The following is a 22423-nucleotide window of genomic DNA, read 5'->3' on the forward strand; positions in this document are numbered from 1 at the left end:
TGGAAAAACGACAGCAGAGTTGGCAAAAGATCCCATAACATGTAAAAAATCAAGGGCTTGTGAAATTCTAGGACACTTTCCCCTCTCCAAAATGTTGTTCGTGGGAGCAGTGAACCTTCATGAACATCATAGGAAGCATAGTGGCGATCTACAGTAAGATGGGAAAATTGATGGAAGTCACCTACATCCAAACCATGAAATGGCACTTTGATTATTGAGCACAGATAAGATATGAGCCAAGAAAATGAATGAGATCACATCCTCTCATATGGATTAACTGAGATGGAATAAAGATGATACTTTGGTTATGTAATCCATTCAGAATTCCCTCTCCAAAGATAAAATGGTGCCTATGCACCATTGCATGACTTTCCTGTTCTAGGCAAGGACTGCCTGGAAGCTTGAGTGACTCATACTTCCTTGACCATTGCTCCTGGGTATCATGTGATGGTGGGATAGGAAATGCATCTCTACCCCTGATTTTGCAAAAGATCTGGGAATGCTTCCTCTGTCAGGATTTGTTTCTCACTCCCTGCTTCTTTTGTTACCCGTTGGCTGCCCAGTGGACACCCATTGCAGTGCTCCCCTCAAAGCCAGTGTGCTTTTTTTGAGCTAACACTCATAGAGCCCCTTTCATGATACAATAGATGCACATTACAGTTTGGGATTATACTTCCATTTGGGCAAATTGTAATCTATGAAATAGCCTTCACATTTTATTAACTCATGTATTTCCGTTAGTTCTCTAGCAGTACTTCTTAACCTAACATAATGTTTTAGCAAATATTACCACATTTTTTAGACAAGAAACCTAGATTAGATATTAACAAGGGATGCATCAGTAAATGAGACATTTACACTTCTGAGGCAGCCTTCCTCAGGAAACAGATACAAAGTTAAGGCCTATAAGGCACAAGGATAAAATATGAATTTGATGAGAAAATTTGCATAAAATCAAAAAGCAAGTATGGCAAAGAGTTTTGCTACCTGTCAGGGCTTTTTTTGTAGCAGGAACAACTTTGCATATTAGGCCACACACCCCTGATGTAACCAATTCTCCAAGAGCTTGCAGGGCTCTTAATACAGGGCCTACTGTAAATTCCAGGAGGATTGGCTACATCGGGCAGGCAGGTGGCCTAATATGCAAAGGAGTTCCTGCTACAAAAAAAGCCCTGCTACCTGTCTTTATATGGCACTGCTAGTCCATCCCAGGTCAGACCAGGCATGAATGGAGAGGTCTCTGTGGGCTGTTATTTTGAATGGCAGGAAGAGAACCGCAGTTCTCGGGAGCGGTGCGTCTTCCACTATGTTAGTAAAGGAAGAACATCTATAGTAACAGGAAGTATAAGAGCTTTCAACCTCTCTGGAAGCACTAGGTTGCATTCACTGCTCTAGGCTATTATAACAACTGTATGTTTTTTCTTTATGTTTCCTTTTCTGGTCTTTGTTGCTGTTCTCTGTAATAAAGGGTCCTTTCTAGCAGCAGAAACTTCTTCCACCTAATATGCCATCCTCAAGTTACCTATTTGTATAGAAACTGTGTTTTCTCTTTCTTTTTCTCTCTTTCCCCCTATGTATTTCTGTGCTTTTTGGTGTCCAGAGAAACACAGGTCCAGTAATCACCTTGAGACATTTTTGTGAGATAAATTATCATTACAGGAGAAGATAAAATTACTAGTTTAAAATACAATAAGGCAAACTGTCTTAAGTGCATTCTTTTTGAGGCTGCCTGAACAAATTATTAGGGGTGTGTATTTTTTTTAAATATTCATTGTCTTTTTCTTATTCACATTTGAAAACACATTTTCAGCTGTAAACAGCTTTTGTTTTTCATCTAACTTGGTAGCAGTTTTTAGGGATTGTTTTTAAAAAAAACCCAGGAGGGGAGAATTACCTATGCTTGGTAGAAATCACTACTATACTTCTCTTTCTCAACACACACGACAAATCAGTATTGGCTGTTTCAACACAGGTTGTTTGTCCTGTGTTCAATTCTGTTGGGAAGCAGGATTCCCCCTCCCCCGCTGCTTTTCCAAACAACTGGAAACCTCTTGAGATTCTCCTGGCTTTTATCAGATTTTCCCTAAACTTCCTTTGCTGTGAAGGTTTCAAAAAGATCACAAGATTCCCTGTATAACTGCTATGCGAGTGGGATAGCTGGGATTTTCCTGGTTTACTATTTTCCCTGCCCCTGTCTGTTCAGTGGCCATTTCCAACCCCTGTCACTGGGTGGTCATTTTTGTCTTTTTAAATTGGTCGTAGTGGAAAGTGTTGTCAAGTCACAGCTGCAGGGTTTTCAAGGCAAGAGACATTCAGAAGTGGTTTGCCATCATCTGCCTCCATATCACAACTCTGGTATTCCCTGGAGGTCTCCCATCCCTATCCTAGCCAGGGCTGACCCTGCTTAGCTTCTGGCAAGATTGGGCTAGCCTGGCCTTTCCAGGTCAGAGTGCTTTTTAAATGGGCAACTGATTTTTTTTTAAAAAAATATTATAATCATTGGACTATCAGTTCTCTGAACTCCCAGCTTTCATTTTAAAAAATTAAGACTGGCATCTTTTGCTAACAGACCCATTTTTATTTTTTTTTAAATGAAAGCTGGGAGTTTATAATAATTATACTTGATTGCTGATTAAACAAACAAACTAACTAAAAATCCTGTGGACACTACAGAAAGACTGTTGCAAGGAAAACTACAGGAAAACCTGCCTGATAGAAGCCCTACTGCCACTGTGGTGTTGCAGCAGCAATAGGGGAACCACACAAGCTTGTCCTAGTATAGAAATACCAGTATCAGTATGTGCACATGTTATGAATAATACTCCAGAATCCACTGTTAAATTTGCATGTATTATAATTGATCACAGCAACTTATACACACTTGATGGAAAAGAGAATGAAGGGGAAAAACTGAAACACTAGACACTATAGAAAATCGCACTCTGCACATAGCTCAGTCACTCAGTAACAAATGCTAATAGGAAAGCAAGCTTTTGAAGAACCTTTAAGGATGCAATCTCTCAATGGGGAAGTGCTCACCTTGGGCAAAGGGAAGCAGCACTGCAGCTGCTTGTTTGGAATCCAGAAAACTCTTTCCAAACCACTGGGACAGCCGGACAGAAACACTTTGCACAGAACCATTATTATTACTATTTATTCACTTTATTTATAGCTTACCTTTCTCACTGAAACAATTAAATCAGACAGTAAAGATCTCCAATAAAACAATGCAGTGGGACTTGGATAACAGAACTGAAAGTAATGCAAGCACAAAAACTAAGTCTAATGCAGGAACCACAAAAACTAAGTCTAATGCAGGAAGTCTAATGCCCTATATGAGCCCTGAAGGCTATTACAATCGGCCAGCCAACATCTTCTGACCATCCTTGGCCCAAAGGACGTCCGGTTTGCCTCGACCAGGGCCAGGGCTTTTTTGGCCCTGGCCCCGACCTGGTGGAATCAGCTCCCCATAGAAATTCGGGCCCTTCCGGATTTGTTACCATTCTGGAGGGCCTGCAAAACGGAGCTGTTCCGCCAGGTCTATGGTTAAGGCAAGTGGATGTCCTCATCCTATTATACCATCTAACTGGCCTCCCAGCAATGACTGCCACTTCAGCTGGGGCCAGTACTGTTGACATCTTAGGGCAACTTAAGGCTGCCCATGATAATTACGCCCCATGTGCTCAAACCATCCATGCCATCTTAAATAATTAATTTTAATTTATTGGCTTAACTGTTTTAATTATTCTGATATTTTATTGTTGATTTTACTGTATTAGCTTGTTGGAATCCACCCTGAGCCCTTATGGGAAAGGGCGGACTATAAAGGTACAAAATAAATAAATAAATAAATAAATAAAAGATGTTGCATTGCAGTAGAAAGGGGTGATATGTACAATAAGCATTGCAATACAGTATAGTATTATTATATATATTTCTGATCCCTTTATGAGAAGGGCACTCTGAACATTCCTGTTTTGCACATTATACAAAATGATAAATACAGGGCATTTCTGGTAACCTCAGGCAATCTTGTGTAATCAACCACAGAAATGCACATAAACAGGCAGTTGTTGATTTTAACTGTTTGCAGGGTGGCACTTTCTAGTTGCCAATACTTTTTAGTTGCAACATCTGTAACTCTGCTAACTGGAAAACTTCCCTGTCATTTATAAGATCAGACTTAATCTCTCTCCTTCCTGCTCCCGCTGTCCTTGCTGAAATATTGAATAATGAGGTGCCATAATCGCAGAGAATCAGAGAGTGACCTTTCCATATTGCCAACAGTAATCTTTAAAACTTGATCAGTTTTGATAGCTATATTAAAATGTGTATTGTGGTTGGGTTTTGTTAATTAATGTCTGAATGCACATTCCTAATGAATATTAGTAGTATCTCATTATTTATTTATTTTATTGAAATATTTCTAATTATTGATCCAAGGTATAGTGAGTCTGTGATGATGTGGAATCTGCTGTTTCTCAGGGACATTATGCGTTGTTGATTATTTGTGAAGTTTTTGTCTGTATAATGCCCTTCTCTTCCTTCTCTGTGCTGTCGTTGTCTTTCTTCTGTGTTGTTCTGTCTCCATCTTTTCTGACTAACCTGGATATCAACTCACGGTAGGTCCCAATGTAATCCTCCTTCCCTTTTAGGTGTCAAAGGGGCAAGGGAAGAGGGTTATATAATATATCCTCCATGCTGCTGTGTTTTGATTTTGTTTGGATGATGGCATGAAACATTATATTGGACTTAAATTGGGGAAAGTAAACAAGACTTTTCTTTACATTTTGGTTTAAGGGTCTTTGCATTTTAATTCCTCAAGCTACTCAGTGGAATTAAAGTTGGGTCCCAAACTTATTTTATGCTTGGCCAATTGAGTGCTGTCTTTATTGGATAATCAATATCTTATCTAACAATGAACCTCAACTCAGGGTTGTTAACAGGCGTGCTTGTCCATCACGTGGATAACATGAATGAAACTTTGGAAGATTTGCCAAGTACTTGTGGTCTGCATGTGCTTATCATATGTCACCGGGAAATGCAGTTTTCAAGATATGCATTCTAGCTTTTGATAACATGCTTAGTTTTCAGAGCTTGAGTGAGAACTGTGAGTGCAGTCTTGAGTATACACATTGGCTCATGGGGGTGGGGGGCTGGGTATATGAATGAGTGTTCCAAAGTAAGAAAGAAAATCTTGGATGTAGTTGGTGAGGTCACAGTTTCCTTTCCTTCAGTGGATCCTGGTTGCTACTCCTTTTAGTTACATTGCATGTCCAGTTCCTCCATTCTTTGTGGCTGCTCCCTTCTCTCATGGTCTCCTCATCTGAGACAGGTATTCTTTGCTAGCAGACCCACTATACCAATCCTGGTGCAATACTAGTTTCAGGGTTGTCACCAATTAGATAAGAATCCCAACCTTGGCACTCCCAAAGCTCAGGACTAACCGCTTGTGCTGAAAAGATTTTTTTTCCTTTCACTCATTGTAGCAATATATCAGTTCTCTCTCTATATATATATTTTACCCAATTCTCCCTTCCTATAGAGGGTCATTATTTCACTGTACTAATGGGAAGGAACAAAATCTGGGGAGGAACAAAATCTGAAGTATTCTCATCAGATAGACTGTGGAAAGCCAGAATCAAAAGTAAAAAATAGGTGAAGCTCAGCCACCCGCATCTGAGCTTTATCTGAGCCCTCTATCTTGTGCCCTGAAGTTAAGCTTCCACTTTGTAAAAGGTGCACATGCATTTCTGAGTTAAGGTAAGGCTATGAGAGTGTGTGTATGTGTGTGGGTGTGTGACACGCATGCTTATGAGTCAAAAGGGAACTAGGCTGCCCAGTTTGTGATGCTCACTTTGCAGAACATTGTGGTCCTGTTTCCCTTTCAGAATAAACAGGATGATGATGATGGAGATGGAGAAGAAGAGGGAGAAGAAGAGGAGAAGGAAAAGGAACCAGAGAATTTGGGCAAGCTGCAATTCTCCCTAGACTATGATTTTCAGGGTAACCAGGTAATTTGTCTGCATGAGGAGATGGGACAAGATAGGTGGGGAAAGTTCTGAAAAGCTCCTCAAGCAACTGTTTACACTGTAGATGTAAACTCAGTTCTACCAGTTCTGGGCAACTTCTGTAACTTCCAGCGCCAAAGAGCCATCCCACCACTTCTGCAAACTGTGCCCATGCTGGTCTCGTGAAGAAAGCAATACGCAGTGTTTTAAGTTCCAATTTGAAGTTGTTTTGAAAAATACGTAGTCCATATATTAGGGACTTTTCACTTTTAGCTCAAATATTATACAGTGTATACACTGACGGATACACTGACGGAAACGCTAGCTTGTGAAACAGTTTCTTATAAGATCACTTTATCGAAGAGGCATCCCACTTGGACCACCATTCAACAGACCATATTTTCAGCACCACTGGAGAATTCAGCCAGAAACTGCTGAGGGCCTTCAAATAAAGAGATCTGAAGTTACTCAGGAGCTAAAGTATATCTTGAAGAGCCCAATCTTTTTAAAAAAGCAACATTGGGAGGAAACAATGAGGGGGCAGTTGAAAAGCAATGGAGAGTGCTTAACTCTTTTCTCACCTGTAATTTTTCAGCTGCAGATTGCCCTCCCCCATGGTAGGTTGTCAAATCCCTGGAGGAAAAAATAAGTCCTGTTCCTGTAATAGGAGTTTAATGGAATGTAATTTATCTTCATGCCATAAAAAGAATCATCTGCCTATTCCCACCCATAAAGTTCTATTAAAGAGACAGGATATTTTTCTCCAGGCCTGTTGGCAACTGTATTCCTTACATATACCTCTAGTTTTGCAACTGTTGGTTTAGAAATCTGTGAAAGGGAGAATCTAGCTCTACAAGGCATGTATGATTTGGTGCAGAGAATCGGGTGAGGGATATCCTTCTGCTTCAAATTTGCTCCTACAGAAAATATTTTTATTTTTTAAAAAGTGTCTCTCTGGCTGGGTCCAGACCACCGGCTTGGGGCAGCAGCATGCCAACCCAGAAGTGAGCTGGCACAAACAGAAGTGCTCTGGAATGGCCAGACGGCGTGCAGCCTGCAACCGGGACAGGCTGCAGGTGCTCCTGAGGAACATCCACAGCACTTGTGTGCCTGTTTGCCACTCCCTGGGCACTTCCTGGCCATCCAGATGGCCGGGGAGGCACCTCAGAAATGCCTCACCAATTTGGTCCCACTTCCAAAGTGGTACCTTTTTGAGGTGGCTGAAGGACAAGTAGGGACAGGGAGAGTATGGGGGCAGGACAGGAGCTAGATGTGTGTATTTGGGCACACTTTTTTGATCAGTTTGCCAGCCATCCCTGGGGCAGCTTATACTGCCCATATGGACCCAGCCTCTGTGTGTGTTGTCAGTGTAGAACACTGGAAGCTTTTTAAATGGGAATTTTGGTCAGCACATCTAATTCCTATAGTGACACATGACTAAGGAGCAAACTTCTAAACAGTTTGCAAGATCAGAGCAGATGGCATAGATCTTACAGATTTGCAGATTGCTGCACAACATGGCACCCACTGTATCCACTTCCAGTGCCAAACCAGCCATGTGGGAAGTGCTCATGTAAACATGCCTGTATTTCTCTTGGATGAGGTGGGGTTCTCAGATCTCAGCTTTAGGATGGCAACAGGTGAAAAGAGGTCATAAAAGCAAGGGCTTTGGATCCTCAAAGCAGTGTCTAATGGAGCATCTTGGATTGAGGGTGGAATGTCATGGCTAAGGTCTTCTACCCAGCCACAATATCATTGTCAGTTCAGAATCAAACCAAACCACAGTTTGCTCAGTGGGATGTCTACATTGCCAAACCCTGGTTTTGGCCATTGCTCTTCCTCCAGATCTTGCTGTGTATTAGAGACAGGACTCCTGACAGAAGGAAGGCAGAAGCTCACAAGGGTTCTTGCTGATGGCTCCCTAAGCACAACCTGCTCCCAGCTCTCATCTGCCCATAGTTCAGCTCTCCCACAAGCCTTTTCTGTCTGGTGACTGTCTGTTATTCTCAGCAGTCAAAATACTTCCCAGGGGAAGATCAGCAAAGTACAGGTCAAGTATCTTTCCAGGATGTTAAAAAGTCCCATTCACTGTTGAGCAATCAATTTGGCTTCTGCAACCTTGCATGGTCTTTCCTGATGCAGTGATTTTTAATTTTTGTCTGAGAGAAGCTATTGAGATTTACAAACACCAGCACAACTTTAACAGAAAGGAAGAAGGCATTTCCATCCACCAATCTTGGTATCCAGCTCTGCATAACACCCTACAGACTATAAATTGCAGAAATTCACAGAATAACAAGCACATTCCACAGAACAATCAGCACAATCAACAACCATCTTCCTTTTCTTCACATCCCTTCCAACCTTCCCAGCAATTAACACAGAACAATGGTCACATTCAACAGCCAGTTTCCTTATCACTACCCTTCCAGGAAGCCCCACCAAACAATGGGCACATCCACAAACCTATTGCCCTTTCACCACACCCCCTCCAGCCTAGAAATAGCAGCTCTCCAGCAGCCCTGGCCTCACTCAATGCACAGCAGCCAAGAAGGTCAGAGCGCCTGCTCCGGCTGCAACGCCACTGAGGATGTTCTCCACAGCCGAGAACGAAACGTCTGGAAGAAAAACTTTCTCCAGTAGAACACGGCACTTGAGCCCGAAAGATTCTACAATCCCTAATGATGTTACCAGCCGTGAAAACCTGAAATCTTTGATAACATCTAGCCTCTGTTTAAAAACCTTTAAGGAAGAAGAAGAATTGCAGATTTATACCCCGCCCTTCTCTCTGAATCAGAGACTCAGAGCAGCTTACAATCTCCTATATCTTCTTCCCCCACAACAGACACCCTATGTGGTGGGTGGGGCTGCGAGGACTCTCACAGAAGCTGCCCTTTCAAAGACAACCTCTATGAGAGCTATAGCTGACCCAAGGCCATTCCAACAGGTGCAGGTGGAGGAGTGGGGAATCAAACCCGGTTCTCCCAGATAAGAGTCCACACACTTAACCACTACACCAAACTGGTTCTTTTGGAGAGCCCACCACCTCCCGAGGAAGCCTGTTCCACTGAGGAATTGCTCTATCGGCCAGGAAGTTCTTCCTAATGTTGAGCTGAAAACTCTTGATTTAATTTCAACCCACTGGTTCTGGTCCTACTTTCCGGGGTCACAGAAAACAATTTAACACCATTCTCTAGATGACAGCCCTTCAAGTACTTGAAGATGGTGATCATATCACCTCTCAGCTGCCTCCTCTCCGGGCTAAACATGCCCAGTTCCTTCAACCTTTCCTCATAGGACTTGGTCTCCAGACCCCTCACCATCTTCGTCGCCCTCCTCTGGACCCGTTCCAGCTTGTCTTTATCCTTCTTTAAATGTGGTGCCCAAAACTGAACACAATACTCCAGATGAGGTCTTACCAGAGCAGAGTAAAGTGATACCATCACATCACATGATCTGGACACTATACTTCTGTTGATACAGGCCAAAATTGCATTTGCCTTTTTAGCACCCGTGAGAACAAAATAACTATACAGTAACCATGATTTGACATGATGCCTGAATTGAGCTATTCTCTGTGCAGAAAAGATGAGATGAAGTGGCTAGGGTAAGTGAGGAATATAACACATGTGGTGCCATAGCAGAAGGGATGGAAGAACGGAGTATCTGGTAGCAATGGAGAGAATGATAGGAGTAGAGCAGATTTTTTCACCATGTGTATTGACTGGCTTGCGATGTTGCAGAATCATTTTGTGTACTGCTGATAATTGTCTTTCCCTTGTAGCTAACAGTAGGGATCCTCCAAGCAGCTGAGCTCCCAGCACTGGATATGGGTGGCACATCAGACCCTTATGTGAAAGTCTTTCTCCTTCCTGACAAGAAGAAGAAGTATGAGACCAAAGTGCAAAAGAAGACCCTCAATCCAACCTACAATGAGACCTTTGTCTTCAAGGTGAGACTTCTGGTTTAGGCATCTTCTGCAGCTGGTATGTTGCAAATAGAATGGTTAGAGACCTGAAATGGTTCACATTGCCTTGAAAATATTTGTATGTCTTAAAAAAATATTTCTTGGCCAAAGCAGGAAAACTGGACACAGTGTAATTACTAGCAGGAAGAATGTCAAGGCAGAATTTCAGCAAAAGTAACTGAAGCCCTTAAGAATTAATGTTGATGTTAAAACTACATAGGAGTAAGAATTGGAACTCATGCAGTTCCAAGGGCACTATCAAAAGGTCTGATTTTAATACTGTTAAGTGTTTAACACTGATAATTAAATCCTGTACAGAAGATGCCTAATTATATACAAACAGTACTTAATTCTAAATAAACTATTACTTCTTGGAAAATACATCAAACAGCCCAATTCTGTTCATGCTTACTTGGAAATAATTCCCATTTTATTCAGTTGGACTTACTTCCAAGTAAGTGTGCATGTTTGCAGTGTTAGAATCTTTGTGCCAAGTTTACCAAAACCTGCAGTCACCTTACTTCTTTCTGCCAGGAGATGTCAATAACAGATGACAAGAATTCATGAGTAAATTACTGATTTGTGGCCTTGGCTCTAAATAATTAATTTGAAGGAGGAAATCAGATGGACATTGCAAGAGAAACTAGTATATATCTTATTTAAGAGCCCTTCTGCTCAGAAATATTACTTTATTATTTGTGATATCTCTACTCTGCTCTTTCTCCAGGAAGTTCTGAGTAGCTTTTGTTTGTCTTTCAAGTGGTGACCGATCGATTTATTGGGCAGTTGCATTTTAATGTGTGCATTTACCCCATTCTCTTGAATGACCAATAGCTACTACCTTTTTGCCAGTGGAGTGAGAAAGCTGGGGAAGGAGGTTGTGAAAATCCAGATGCCTTAGTCCCAGGCAGGGAGTGCCCAAGGATCCCTTCCCTCCTTTGCCCACAACCAGGCCCCCAGCTTGAACTTCCTTTCCTGCGCACTTATGTGTCACCCATACTTCCTCTGCAGCCTTCCCCTGCCCATGCTTGCAGCCAACTGCACTGCCTGCAAGCCCTTTTCCTGATGGCACTGGCTGGTGTGTGCAGCTGGCAGTGCCACTGTCACAGTTGTCAGGAGCACTTCTGCTGCCTTGCATATTCTGGACATGCTTCCCTACTGCTGGGGAGCACATGCAACACATGTAGCAGGTATCATAGTTGGTACTTCACTAGCAAGTGGGTGTGCAGGTAAGAGGAGCACTTAAGAGGCTCAGCAGCACTTGGCTCTACCAGAAGCCCTGCTCCACCTCAGGATGTGGTGAGACAAGCCCTCAGTCTAGTGACTTTTCCTGCAATGTGACTTCTTCTACTCTGTTTACCTTGATAGAATTTTGCTAAGACAGTTACTAAAGTCCTCATGCATTTTGTTTGAACAATTACATTTTAATGTAGAGTTGTTGTTTAAAGCATAATTTCTTTGCATCATTGTCCTAAGTAAACACATTTTGTACACTATGCAATTTTAACGTCACTAAACCCTTCTATCAGGCATGGCTACTGACTGTTGAACAATTCTTCTTTGTGAAACAGATTCCATATCAGGAACTGGGTGGGAAGACCTTGGTGATGGCCATCTATGACTTTGACCGCTTCTCCAAGCATGACATCATTGGGGAAGTCAAGGTGCCCATGAACACTGTGGACTTGGGACAGCCCATTGAAGAGTGGAGAGACCTAGAGAGTGCAGAAAAAGAGGAGGTAAGGCAGGAGAGACAAATGGAGAAATAATATGTTCATCTTCAGTTTTCTGTGCAGTCCCCCTTGGTACTGTATTCAAGCAGGCATGCTGTGGAGAGATTCATTTGAAAGCTAAAACAAATCCCAAGTCATCTAGAGGCCTCCCCTTGAGCCATTATGAGCTATCCTTCCTGCCAAAATAAGAACAAAAGAACATAAGAGAAGCCACGTGGGATCAGGCCAATGGCGTATCCAGTCCAACACTCTGTGTCACACAGTAGCCATATATATATATATATACACACACACACACACACACATATACACACTATGGCTAATAGCCACTGATGAACCTCTGCTCCATATTTTTATCCAATCCCCTCTTGAAGCTGGCTATGCTTTTAGCCGCCACCACCTCCTGTGACAGTGAATTCCACATGTTAATCACCCTTTGGGTGAAGAAGTACTTCCGTTTATCCATTTTAACCTGCCTGCTCAGCAATTTCATTGAATGTCCACGAGTTCTTGTATTGTGAGAAAGGGAGAGAAATAATTCTTTCTCTACTTTCTCCATCCCAAGCATAAACTTGTAAACCTCTATCATGTCAACCCGTAGCCGGCATTTCTCCAGGCTAAAGAGCCCCAAGCATTTTAACCTTTCTTCATAGGGAAAGTGTTCCAAACCTTTAATCATTCTAGTTGCCCTTTTCTGCACTTTTTCCAATGCTATAATATCCTTTTTGAGGTGCGGTGACCAGAATTGTACACAGTATTTCAAATGAGACTGCACCATCTATTTATACACGGGCATTATGATATTGGCTGATTTGTTTTCAGTTCCCTTCCTAATAATTACCAGCATGGCGTTGGCCTTTTTTATTGCAAACGCACACTGTCTTGACATTTTCAGTGAGTTATCTACCATGATCCCAAGATCTCTCTCTTGGTCAGTCTCTGCCAGTTCACACCCCATCAACTTGTATTTGTAGCTGGGATTCTTGGCCCCAATGTGCATTACTTTGCTCTTGGCCACATTGAACCTCATCTGCCACGTTGATGCCCACTCACCCAGCCTCAACAGATCCCTTTGGAGTGCCTCACAATCCTCTCTGGTTTTCACCACCCTGAACAATTTAGTGTCATCTGCAAACTTAGCCACTTCACTGCTTACTCCCAACTCCAAATCATTAATGAACAAGTTAAAGAGCATGGGATCCAGTACTGAGCCCTGCGGCACCCCACTGCTTACCGTCCTCCACTGCAAAGACTGCCCATTTATACTCACTCTCTGCTTCCTATTAATTAGCCAGTTTTTGATAAACAAGAGGACCTGTCCTTTTGCTCCATGACTCTTGAGCTTACTAAGGAGCCTTTGATGAGGAACTTTATCAAAAACTTTCTGGAAGTCAAAGTAAACAACATCTATTGGGTCCCCTTTGTCCACATATTTGTTTACCCCCTCAAAGAACTGTAACCGGTTAGTGAGGCAAGATCTTCCCTTAAAAAACCCATGCTGAGTCTTCCTCAATAACTTGTGTTCATCAATGTGCCTACTCATTCTGTCCTTGATAATGGTTTCTACCAACTTTCTCGGTATTGAAGTCAGACTGACTGGCCTGTAATTTCCCAGATCTCTTGTACCCTTTTTAAAGATGAGGGTGATATTTGCTACCTTCCAGTCCTCAGGAACGGAGGCATATTTCAATGAAAGATTACATATTTTTGTCAGGAAATCCACAAGTTCACCTTTGAGTTCTTTCAGAACTCTTGGATGTATGCCATCCGGACCTGGTGACTTATTAGTTTTTAATTCATCAATCAGTTGTAGGACCTCCTCTCTTGTCACCTCAATCTGACTCAGGTCTTTCGACACCTCTTCCAAAATTTGTGGTTCTGGAGCGAGCAAACACTTCTCATCTTCCACAGTGAAGCCTGAGGCAAAAAATGCATTCAGCTTCTCAGCCATTTCCCTATCCTCCTTCAGTAATCCTTTTACCCCTTGGTCATCCAAGGGCTCCCTGGATGGTTTCCTGCTTCTAATATATTTGAAGACATTTTTATTGTTGGTCTTTATGTTTTTTGCAATATGCTCCTCATAGTCCCTTTTTGCCTGCCTGATCACAGTCTTGCATTTGATTTGCCAAAGCCTGTGTTCCCTTTTATTAATCTCACTTGGAATAGCTTTCCACCGCTTAAAGGAGTCCTTCTTACCTTTTACAGCTTCCATTACTTTGTTTGTTAACCATGCAGGCCTTTTCTTATACCTGTTTGTGCCTTTCCTAACTTGTGGTATATATTTTATCTGAGCTTCTAGGATTGTAGTTTTAAATAGCCTCCAAGCTTCCCCAAGGGTTTTGACTGTATTTACCTTTCCTTTCAGTTTCCTCTTCACATGCCTCCTCATCTCAGAGAATTTACCCCTTTTAAAGTTAAACGTGGTTGTGCTGGTCGTTTGGGGCAACTCCCTATTTATACAAATGGTGAAATCAAAAACGTTATGGCCACTGCTTCCAAGCGGTGCAATCACTTTTTCATCTCTCACCAAGTCTTGGGCATTACTCAGGACCAAATCCAGGATCGACCCACCCCTGGTAGGTTCTGTGACCATCTGCTCCATAGCACAGTCATTGAGGGCGTCTAGAAACAGTCTCTTTCTCTCAACCTGAACACATATTGACCCAATCAATCTGCGGGTAGTTAAAATCACCTATTACTACACAGTTTTTATGTTTAGCCACTATTTTTAATTCTTCCATCATATTATAATCATTCTCTATCTTTTGATTTGGTGGGCGATAACAAACTCCCATAGTTAAATTTCCTTTTGGGCCCTCTATTTCGACCCAAAGCATTTCTAAAAGGGAATCTAATTCTCTGACCTCAGTCTTAATGGACTGTATACCCTCTCTGACATAGAGAGCCACCCCACTTCCAACCCTTCCCTCCCTGTCCTTCCGATATAACTTATATCCAGGAATCACCGTGTCCAACTGATTCTCCTCATTCCACCAAGTTTCTGAAATTCCCACAATGTCTATGTTCCCCCCCAACACTAAACATTCCAGCTCACCAATTTTACTTTGAACACTTCAGGCATTTGTATACAAACATCTATAATTTCCCAGGCAAGTTAGGCCCACAACCTTCCTCCTGCTGCCTCGAGACTTTGGCAGACAGTCCATACTGTTTGTCACCATCTCAGTGGACAACTCTGATCCATTACCTGGTAGAAAAGTAACAGCAAACCCTTCATCTCTTTGAGATGAGTCCTCCCGAACCAGAGACATTTCATCTCCTGTTGGCTTTCCCCCAAGATTTAGTTTAAAAACTGCTCTGCCACCTTTTTGATTTTAATCACCAGCAGCCTGTTTCCATCTGGGGACAAGTGGAGACTGTCACTTTTGTACAGCTCCCGCTTGTTCCAGAAAGCATCCCAGTGCCTAACGAACTTAAACCCTTTTTCTCTACACCATCGTCTCATCCACACATTGAGACTTCTAATTTGTGCATGTCTCTCCTACCCTGCACGTGGATCAGGTAGCATTTCTGAGAAGGCTATGTTGGAGGTCCTGGCCTTAAGTCTTCTGCCTAGCAGCCTAAATTTTTCCTCCAGAACCTCACGACTGCATTTCCCCACATCGTTGGTGCCAACATGCACCACGACCACTGGCTCATCCTCAGCACTGTCTATCAGCCTATCTACAATACACATAATGTCCTCTACCTTCGCACCAGGCAGGCAAGTCACCATACGGTCAGTACGCGGTTTTGCCACCCAGCTGTCTACTTGCCTAAGGATCGAATCACCAACTACCAAGACCCCCCCCCTTCCTCCCGGCCCAGGGATGGTTTCTTGGTGCAAAAGGATACCCGCTCACCAACTGAAGAAGAGGTCCCTTCTGAGGGTGCATTTCCCTTATCCTCAGAACAATGCCCTGTTCCCTCTCGACCCTCATGCTCCCTGGCAGCAACAGGGCTGCCATGTTCAGAGTCGGGCTCATCTAATACGTCCCTGAGAGTCTTCTCTGAGTGCCTAACTGACTGTCTCTGCTTCTCCAGGTCAGTCACCTCGGCCTCAAGGGTATGAACTCTTTCCCTGAGTCCCAGGAGCTCCTTACATCGAGCACACACCCAAGACTTCTGTCCTGTGGGCAGATAGTCATAAATGTGACACTCAGTGCAAAACACTGGAAAGCCCCCAAACCCCTGCTGGCATTCTACCTTCATGATAGCTTTTTAAAAATATACAGTCCCCTTTTAAATCCTGTTTGTTTATGTGGCTCTCCTTCTGGAGGGTCCATTTACCTTATTGGGAACACAAGGAAAATCGGGATCTGGGTTCCTGGTCCTTACCAGGCCCCCAGGCCAAGAACCACAGGCCAAAAGCCCTTTAGCTGTTGCACTTCGGCTTGCGCCTCTGGCAAAGCGCAGCTTAATAATGCAAAGAGGGTGGGGCCTCAGTCTGACCCAGGAACACAGCCACTCCTAATCAATCATCAACAATCACCTTCAGCCCACTCAAACCAAACAAACAGCAGTTCCCCAGCAACCACAAACTCAGAATTTTCAGCAATCACGCAGTCACACAAACTCAGAAATTCTCAGCGACTTCCCCAGCTATTTAGAAAGCCAAACCTCACCCTTATAGCACTTCTTACCTGCTCTCTCTCAGAGCTCTCTGAAATGGTCACAGGGTTGAGAAGGGAATGCCTTTTATACTTAGTTCCTTTTTTGATGTTGTTGGAGAAGTTTCTTATTTTCAGCTCTCCAGTCTGAAAAAAAACTTCTTTTGCTCTGGTGTTGATTCCCTGCAAAAAAAGGGTGTTAGTTTACTGGAGTTTCGGGCAGAAAGGATATAACACCTGAACCCTGCATGTTCCTTTGTTGATTGTTCAGAGTTAAAGGGCTGCCTCAGCACCCTGCCTCATTTTCTCTAAAGATTTTCCCCCTCAGGGCAAAATGGCTCAGAAAGCCCTATTAAAAAATGTACCAGATGTTGTACTAAAATGCTTCATTCCAACAAACATAGTCTGTGCCTTTTGTGTCTTGATGAAAAGCAAAATGGGGCAAACTGTCAGGTGTGTCAAGAATTCACCCCTAAAGCACAAAATGCTAGCACCTTCTATTTAAAGGCTGTGCTCATCTGACAAGCCTCCTGAACCTGCCCAGCCATTTACTTCAAAATCTCAGGGGTCTTTGAAGTCCCTCAGTTTCATCAGCTACCCATTCTGAACCAACTTGGCATTGATCTTCATCCCCAGTTCCATCGGTTCCAAGGAGTACATTGGAACCACTGGTGAAGAAGAGTCATTCTAAATCCAAACACAGAGAGAAAACCAAATCTCTGACTCATTCCCTATCAGCCCCCCAAGTTGGTCCCAAGGATCAGCTGCCTGAATCCAAGGCTTCCTCTCTGCTCCACTGAGTACCCCTTCAATACATTCAGCCTTGTCTATCTGTTCTTTGTTGGAGGTGGATCTTCCACTATAACAGCTTCAGATCCAAGACCAACTCAGATGGATCCATTGGGTTCTATAGTTTGGCACCAGCCATATCCTCCTTTTCCCTGGCAACCATACCCATACTACTGGTCTGAATGCCCTCTTGCCTAACATCACATGAGCAAGGGTTCTATCAATCCTTTTAACATCATAGTCACCCCTCTGCCTGTTTGTCAGTTCCACCAAAACCACAACTCACTGTCCCTCTTTTAGACTCTGATGAGGGAGCTGAGAGAGGAATCTGAACATAGTTCTAAACTACCCTTGGACTGATCACCCAATGAACCAGTCAGGGATCCTGAACTGATCTCAACTACTTGTCAAGTACATAACCAGAATGGCTTAGGCTTTGGAGAGCAACATTGCAACCAAGGAACAAAACCCCAAGGATGAGATTCTTGGCCAGTTGTATTCTGATACTCCAAGCACTGTAGTTTTCCCATTATTGTAGGGTTTTAAATATATATGTAGAGAAATCTGGAAAAGACATGCCTTGGTCTCTGCCACTTCCAGACACACAGAGAACTTATACAAGGTTATGTTTATGTCCACCTATCCACTGCCATCCTCCTTTATAAATGAGGAGCTTCAAAATAAGTCAAGGTCATCTTTTCATGCCACCCCAACAGATAAAGAGGGCTGGAAACAGGAATCTTCTGTCACAAAACATATTCATTGGCAGCTTTAGCTTTTAGGAGGTCTAACTTCCAAGCTATTATGGGAGCATGCCAACTGTTTCTGTGGCAAAAGATGTCTCATTGTATGGAAGTCTTACCTGAGGACAAGAAAGATTTGGCCAGGGTCTTTCAAGCTGAGGCCATGAGGTTGTCTAAACAACAGATCAGCAATTAGAACCAACATGTTATCCATAGTGTTCATACAACATGTATGACTGCACTCTACTGTGCTCCCTGTAGAAACCAGGAATAAGAGGACTTACCTTTAGAGGGTACAACCCTATTTTCAGAAAGCACAGATGACATGCTGGCACAGATAAAGAAAAACCATTAAACAGAGCTAGATCCTTGGGTATCACACACTTGGCTTCGCCTTATTCAAGGCAGCACTCATTTACAGCTAGGGCTTGGAATCCACCTCATAGGGACCAGTGTCCTTATAGCACATATAGCTTCCAGTATCCTCCCCAAAGGTTGACTGTTTCCTTTCAGTCTTTGGCTAGAAGGAGGAGTGGGCCCAAGCAGAAGTAAGGGCAGCAACTCTCTTCTTCCAGGGACTCTCAGGGTCACCTGCCCAAGCCACATTCTGACTAGAATAGTTCTGTGACCCTATAACCCTCAGGTATAAATTGTGCCCCTTTTTGTCTTGCTGGAGCAGTATTACAGATGACAAATGGGTTTTATCAATTATAGTGCAGGGCCATAGGTTAGAGTTTGTTTTGTTTTGTTACCACCAATTAAGAAGTTTTCAGAGGCAGCTGCCGGAGTTAGTTGCAGCTCACCATGCTGCTGCAGAAAGAGTCAATCCAGGAGGTTGCAGAACCTGACCTATCACCTGGGTTCTATTCTAAGTTCTTCCTTGTTGACATGAAGGATGGTGGTTCCTTTCCTATTCTTGGTCTTCAAAGGCTGAATAAGTTTCTCTGGCTGACAAAGTTTTACATGGTTATGCTGCAATCTGTACTACAATTATTAATGTGTGATGTTTATCAGTCTCCAAGACTTTCATGTTGTGATCCATGAGGAGTACAGCAAGTATCTAAATTTCAAGTATAGTGGAAGGGTTTACCAATATTGTGTGTTACCCTTTGATTTGGCAACTGCTTGCCATGTATTTACGAAGTGCATGGCTCCTGTTACAGCAGCATCCCTCACCTCTGCCTTCACTACAAGATCCCTTACCAAATCTCAGAGGCTAGCTTACTCCATAAAGGTTCATTTGGTCATCATATCTGCTGTCCAGTCTCTTATCAAGGGCCCTACTATAGAAGAAGAATTGCAGATTTATACCCCGCCCTTCTCTTTGAATCAGAGACTCAGAGCGGTTTACAATCTCCTTTATCTTCTCCCCCTACAGCAGACACCCTGTGAGGTGGGTGGGGATGAGAGGGCTCTCACAGCAGCTGCCCTTTCAAGGACAACCTCTGCGATAGCTATGGCTAACCCAAGGCCATTCCAACAGGTGCAAGTGGAGGAATGGGGAATCAAACCCAGTTCTCCCAGATAAGAATCCATGCACTTCACCACTACACCAAACTATATTCTCACATCATCTCACTTAACAATTTCTGAAGAGATTGATGAACATGTATCACCCACATCCTATTTTGGTCCCTCAATGGTCCCTTTCTTTAGTGTTCTTGCAACTGATGTTGAAAGCATTTGAACCTATGGCTACTTGCCTGTTGAAGCTGTCATCAATCAAGGTTTGCTTCTTAGTCACAATAACATCAGTCAGGAGGTAGATGCAGGTGGTAGCTGTGTTGATCTGAAGAAGCAAAATAAAGTTCAAGTCCAGTGGCACTTTTAAGACCAATGAAGTTTCATTCAAGGTATAAGCTTTTGTGTGCAAGCACACTTCCTCAAGCTTATACCTTGAATAAAACTTTGTTGGTCTTAAAATTGTCATCAGTTAGGAGGGTCAGTGAGCTAGTGGCTCTACGCACTGACCTCCCATTTTGGAAGTTCTTTGCAGAACATGTGGTGCTCAGACTTAGTGTGGAGTTCCTGCCTAAAGTGATGCCCACTTTTCATTTTCTGCAAGATATAGTGTTGCCTGTGTTTTTCCCCAGCCCCTCCTCTCCTGCAGAACACACGTTACATACCCCGGATGCATTCAGAACATATGTATTAACTCTTTATTTCATATGTTGGTTCGGTTGCAACAAGGGGAAGCCAATGACATCCCAATTACTGTCAAGATGGATTGTGTCAGCAGCAAGGCTTTGTTACAAACAGATGAGTGTGCAATCTTCTTTACACATTAATGCTAATTTGACCAGAGTACAGATGTGTTCAGCTCCACTACTTAAATGTGTTCTGCTACTCGAGATCTGTAGGTCCACAACCTGGTCTTCTTTGGACACTTTTGTGAAGCATTACATACTGGACCTACAAGAAAGGGAGGGATTGGAAGTTGCCAAGACTGACCTACAATCCTTGTTCCAGTGACAAGTCAGGTGACAACATCATCCCACTTCCTAAATGACAGTTTAGTAATGTCCCAGTGGGGGACTGTATGGAAGACTGGAGATGAAAACGGGGTTGCATTTACCTATAACCACTGTTCATCAAGTTGTTTTCTGTGCAGGCACCCATCCCCCACACCTGCAAGTTCTTGCAATGTTTTCTTTTGTCTGCTTGTGGTGGCTCAGGCAGAACTAAAGGAAGAAGGTGCCCCCCCATCAACCATGTGACTGTTTCTGTGGGAAGGACTGCTCCCGATGGCTGGGGAGGGGAACCCTCTAGATGTCATTTGAACTAAATCTCTCCATGGCAGGCCTGCTTGGATGCAGTCCCAATGTGTGCCTGCACAGAAGACAACTTGATGAACAATGGTTGCAGGTAAGTACAACCCCGTTTTCAGAATCTTTTTGGTCTCTGAGAAGGATGCAGCTTCTGGTTTCATATCAAGGCCTGAACATAGATTGGCTTGTGGTACATTTTTGGGTGGCACAGTTTGAGGATTCTTACCTTGCAATTAGAGGAGACCTTGCCTCACTATACTATTTTTCTCATTCCCCGTGCTGTCGTTGTCTTGGTGGAATACCAGAAGATCATTTAGTTATAATAGCAGTATAGATCCAAGTGGGCAGCCGTATTGGTCTGAAGCAGTAGAACAAAGTAGGAGTCAATGTGCACCTTTAAGACCAACCAAGTTTTATTTAGAATGTAAGCTTTCATGTACTCTAAGCACACTTCATCTGATTAAGTGTGCTTAGAGCACACAAAAGTTTACAATCTGAATAAAACTTTGTTGGTCTTAAAGGTGCACATTGACTCCTACTTTGTTATTATAGCAGTATGTTATGGAGTAATATAACATTTATGTGCTGTCAAGTTGCAACTGACTCATGGCAACCCCAGAACCATGAGGTTCTCCAGGCAAGAGGTGGTTTGCAATTGCCTTCCTCTGCATGACAACCCCAGTCTTCCTTGGTGTCTAGTTCCAGGACTTGGATCACTGGGTTACTTTACTGGTTTACTGAGCAGCTTATTCCCTCTCCCACTTCCTCTTCTGACTTGGAGATGACACTTCCCACAGCTTGAGATGAGAGGATTATGTGACATCCATTCAACACAGTCACCTGTGGAGTTGTCTCCAGCCAAAGGAGGAGGCAATCAAGGGAACAGGGAGGAACAAGTTTGACATATCAGCATGTGATTCATGATATGCAGCAGACATAAAAAAGGTGCTTCATGTGTGTGTGTTTTGTATCAGATGCATCATTTACCTTACTCAAGAATATTTACAAGCAGACTTCCTGGTATAACTTTAATCTCCACTTTCCTCATCAGCCTGAGAAATTGGGAGACATCTGTATCTCACTACGATATGTGCCTACTGCTGGAAAACTCACTGTCTGTATCTTGGAAGCAAAGAACTTGAAAAAGATGGATGTTGGTGGACTTTCAGGTGAGTGCAAAACAAGTCCCTATCCACCAGATGGCTCCCATAAACCAATACAGAAGGGCTCTCATGGCATTTCTGCATACTAGGAGCAAAGTGGTTTATTTCTTTTGCTGCTTTGTAAGGCAGATATAAAACCTGCACTGGCCAGAATGGTCATTCACATGACAAATGCCTGTCCTCTGTTTCATTCATGTGAAGGGAGAGAGATTTCCATGGGTATTGTTTTGTTCAAGCCTCATGAGCAGGACCAGGAATGATCATCTGAGTGAAACACCACCAGCATTATACTACCTCGTCAAAACTTCAAAGTGTTGGTCCAGATGATGTGTGTGTGGAGCTAGCCTCTTGCCTTGTTAGTTTGAAAGAGTTCCTCCATGTGATTGTGACCATTTCAACTACAGAATCAGAACCCAGCAGCCCTTCAAGGAAGACAGTAGGTTCTGCTGCTCTAGTTGCAACCCTTGCAACTTGGATGCTAACTACATAGTAGTAAAAAAGTATACATCCCAAAACATATAAATGAAGAATGCTAGCAAAGCATTAATAGGACTTTACACTGTGTCTGTGCTGGAACCCTTTATGACATAGACATTTACAAATATTTTATTTATCTACTTTTATATTGCTTTTCTGATT

The 22423-nt window shown here is 43.0% G+C and overlaps 1 protein-coding gene across 5 annotated transcripts in view; it reads left to right on the forward strand.

Annotated features, from left to right (window-relative positions):
* SYT2 (synaptotagmin 2) overlaps window positions 1-22423 on the forward strand; it is a 215269-nt gene that overhangs the window by 187413 nt on the left and 5433 nt on the right. For 4 of the 5 annotated variants that reach the window (XM_060231132.1, XM_060231130.1, XM_060231131.1 and 1 more), the window contains 4 exons: window positions 5892-6014; window positions 9796-9963; window positions 11550-11717; window positions 21673-21790. In XM_060231132.1, the coding sequence (XP_060087115.1) occupies window positions 5892-6014; window positions 9796-9963; window positions 11550-11717; window positions 21673-21790 (577 nt within the window). The remainder of the gene's footprint in view (window positions 1-5891; window positions 6015-9795; window positions 9964-11549; window positions 11718-21672; window positions 21791-22423) is intronic. The other variant, XM_060231135.1, reaches the window with a different exon arrangement.

Source organism: Heteronotia binoei, chromosome 2, assembly GCF_032191835.1.
Source record: "Heteronotia binoei isolate CCM8104 ecotype False Entrance Well chromosome 2, APGP_CSIRO_Hbin_v1, whole genome shotgun sequence".
In the NCBI taxonomy this organism is placed as follows: domain Eukaryota; kingdom Metazoa; phylum Chordata; class Lepidosauria; order Squamata; family Gekkonidae; genus Heteronotia; species Heteronotia binoei.